Raw genomic sequence first — 3,752 nt, forward strand, 5'->3', positions numbered from 1 at the left:
GGTCCTTAAAGATCATTGCTGTGGGATGGTTTGGGTTGGAAAGGTCCTTAAAGATCATTGCTGTGGGATGGTTTGGGTTGGAAGGGTCCTTGAAGATGATTGCTGTGGGCAGGGACACCTTCCAGCAGAGCAGGATGCTCACCACCCCACCCAAGCTGGCCTTCACAAAGGCTCTTGTCCCTTATCCTGTGTGTTTGCTGTATCACACTGCAGAATAAAATACACAGCTCACTCCCCAGCTTCTCTCTCTCTTCACACTCCCAAAAATTTTGCGTGCTAGTAAATGTTTTGTAGACAATGTGCTCTCCTGACACAAATTCTTCTGCCTATTTGCACCAACTACAATCTTTTTGTATTGTATCTTATTTTCTCAATTCCTTATCGACGCTATTTAGCCAGGTTTAAAGAATTTCTGGCATGGGATGGCACAAAAACTGAACAATTGCAAGCCCCAGCATTTCCCTGACTCTCAGACAATGACAGACAAGTCCATTTACCCTGAACATTGCCAAGAGTAACACAGGTATCAGACTCCTGAAAGTTCTGTAACACCACTTTTCCTGCACAGAGCCACAAAAGAAATCTCTGATGAAAACCACCTCGGATTACACAATTTACAGATATTATATTACACAATATTACAAGATATTATCATACAAACACTCCTTGACAGGAGTGCCCTTTGACACCAAAGAGGAGGCTGGAAATAGGACCCAAAGTGAAATTGCTGTAGTACCAGCCAGCTGAATGCTTACACCAGTTTTTGAGCAGCCTTTCAGCAGCTGTAGCTTTGTTGTTATTTCTGCTGTGCTGCTGTGCCTGGTGTTACAGAACAATTTCACACAAGAAGCTTGGTTTGCATGGAAATTCCACCTTCTTGCCCTGAAAGTGCACAGACAATGGAGGTGACAGAAAAGCTACAGGACATTTCAAGCACCAGCAGCAAAGGGAAACAAAACACTGACACAATATTAAGCTGTCCAAACAAAAATGCAGTCAGACAGAGGCAGTCAAAGAGTGAAAACATCTCAGAAAGCTTTTTGGAACGTGACTGCTCAGACATCCCACTGCTTTTTGTTTGTATCCATACATCCCCACCACTGAAGGAATTCACCAATGCACTCTGTGTTGGCCCAACTACAAAAGCACAGGTGAATGAATACACATGCAACACAAAAAATTCAATGTGCTGGCAACAGCCCCTCAGATTGCCAGGGAACTTACTAGCTTGGATGGATGACTCAATAAAACTTCAGGGTGCTAAAGGGAGAAAGAAGATAGGAAAAGATGGAGCAAATTTGGGATAGGAACTGTGTGAGAAACAGAAAAGATGCAACAAGAAAAGAATTCAAAATAATAACTGCAACATTCATTTGCTGAGACGACAGAATCTTAATTAGTGGTTTTAGCATGCATTACTGACCAGCTTCTGGAACATGAGAAATGTGTGGAGTTACCCCGTGCAAGTTCCAAAATTCAGCTTGATTTTTTCACTTTGACAGATTTGTCCAGTCCCCACATATTTAATGTAGCTCTTTCTTTGGGTTTTCAGATGAGTTTCACAGATTGAGGACTTTAATTGCTGGTGCTTCCCTTGTATCAATTTCAAGACAGCTGAATGGTTCAGTAAACTGATTTAGTAACTAAATCACAATTGCTCTGTTTTTACTTCTAGTGTTACAAAAAATCCTGATTTCCCTGGCATCCATTTTCTTTCTATTTGAATACATTATTTATTGTCCCTTCTTAAAAAAAAAAATAAATAAAATTATCAGCTGAGAACAAGTCTCATCTACCAATATTATCAGTACTGTTTTCAGCTGTGGGAGAAAATCCATGTTCACAAAAGAAAAATCAGCAGAGTCTGTATTAGACTAGCCAAGCTAATTCTATTTTCTCTCTGGGAAAGACAGAATTTGGACCTACACTTCATTCAGTCACTTTTTTTCCTGTTTTTTGAAAGATATTATCCTCCTGAATTTGAAGAAAGAACACCACAGCAGATTAAAAAAACCCAACAAAATAAAAAAAAAAAAATAACCTCTGAGTGAGCCTGTTGAATGTAGAGGTATTTTCCTGGCAAGGAATCACTGCTAATATTTTCTGGTGCAAAGTTCCTAGAACTGCAGAAAGGGGAAGTTTGTTAACATATGGTTTTCACTCTTTTTCCTCCCCAAAAATAAGGAGTATATCTGTAGGGAGAAAAAATATGCACTGGAAATGGAGATGTACAAAAATACACCCATCTTTCCTGGAAAAACTTCTAATATTAGTTGGTCTCTCCCAGATTAGAAAAAACAAAATTAAAGTATAGTGGCTGGGAAAGACAAGACAGAAGATGCTGGGAAAAGAGTGAGTGTCCTGAAGGAAAACTTTTTCACTATAAAACAAATACATTAAAATAGTAGCTTGGACAAAGATTTTCCTAAAGAAAATAAAAACCATAGAGCATAACAGCACAGAAAAACAGGGAGAGAACCTGCTGTGTGTGATTTGCCTGGAATGATTCCCTCTGAGCCCAAATGAAGACAGGACACCAGGCCATGAAAACTCAACATTTATGGGATTTATGATTTGTTTCAGCCTCCAGAATCTCCCACTGCATCTCCTGCTGACAGAAGCAGTGAATGTAGAATAATTAGAAGAGTGAGCACACAGATCTGCATAACCATGGTGTGATTATGTGAAAATAAAACCCCCAATATGAAAACCAGAGCAGTTTCAGTCTCTAAGTCAATATAGAACAGTTATTAGTGAGAAGAGGAATTAGGGAGAAGAGGAACAGCAACAAGAAGTGGGTACTTGAGTGGAGACACTGACATGGAACTAAAACCACTATCAACAACTTTTCAGCACCCTTGTGCTCCACTTGCTTCATTTCTTTGTTTAGTGTGAAGTAAAATCCCTTTTACAGAAGAAGGGGAAGCTTGCATGGTTCACAATTTCTCTGAGGCTCTGAGATTAGCAAGAGATTTTTGCAAGGACTACCCAAATCTGTTTTATTTAATGCCTTAACAGCAGTGCAGTTCAGGCTCCTCTGCCAGCTTTTTAACTTCTAGGGCTCTAGGTTTGACTGCAAATACCCAAACTGCTCACTGGGAATATGAGGCGAGGGAAGTAAGGTTGATTTTAGACATTTCTCCATTCAAACTGTCAGGGAAGAACCTAAAATAAAAAGCTTTTAGCCATTTAATCTTAAGGAGCTACATGAGAGCTTAATTCCTGCATGTGTCTCATTCAAACCTGCACTAAGATAATGCAATAACACTCCACAGAATAAACCTCTAATTCAGTTTTAAACTCAGTGCTCTCACACAGCCATTAAAGGCTAATTATAACAATTATTTGCAATAGATAACAATACAGAGGTGCAAAAACAAGTTTTTAGAAGTTCTAAAATGGAGTTGGATTATCTTTCATTATTATCTCTTATTTCATCTTGAAAATGTCAAACTGCCTGAATAAATATCTGCAATGCATTGAAAAAGTGAAAGCCTTTAAAATAATTTTTTTTACTTCTGTGCAAGCTACAGCAAAAGCCTTTAAGAAATTAAAAACAGCTGGAAAAAGTGTTATTAAGGAAATATGCAAAAATATAGGTATAAAACATATTCAAATGAATCTTAACTATGTTTTTTTGAGTAACCAGAAGTTACTTCACACATGTAATGGTAGGCTACCAATTTTTTGTATTTTTTATATTAATTTTTATATATTTTTAATTTTTTTCATATTTTCTTCAGTAACTAGAA

The 3,752-nt window shown here is 37.9% G+C and overlaps 1 protein-coding gene across 5 annotated transcripts in view; it reads right to left on the reverse strand.

Annotated features, from left to right (window-relative positions):
* The window catches only part of ERC1 (ELKS/RAB6-interacting/CAST family member 1), a 284,117-nt gene that overhangs the window by 169,774 nt on the left and 110,591 nt on the right, over nucleotides 1-3,752 (reverse strand). The window contains exon 13 of one of the 5 annotated variants that reach the window (XM_015627633.3): nucleotides 1,225-1,260. The exons of the other annotated variants lie outside the window; for them this stretch is intronic. Within the exon in view, the coding sequence (XP_015483119.1) occupies nucleotides 1,225-1,260 (36 nt within the window). The remainder of the gene's footprint in view (nucleotides 1-1,224; nucleotides 1,261-3,752) is intronic. 5 annotated transcript variants of the gene reach the window in all.

The sequence above is a fragment of the Parus major genome, chromosome 1A (genome assembly GCF_001522545.3).
Source record: "Parus major isolate Abel chromosome 1A, Parus_major1.1, whole genome shotgun sequence".
NCBI classification, from domain to species: domain Eukaryota; kingdom Metazoa; phylum Chordata; class Aves; order Passeriformes; family Paridae; genus Parus; species Parus major.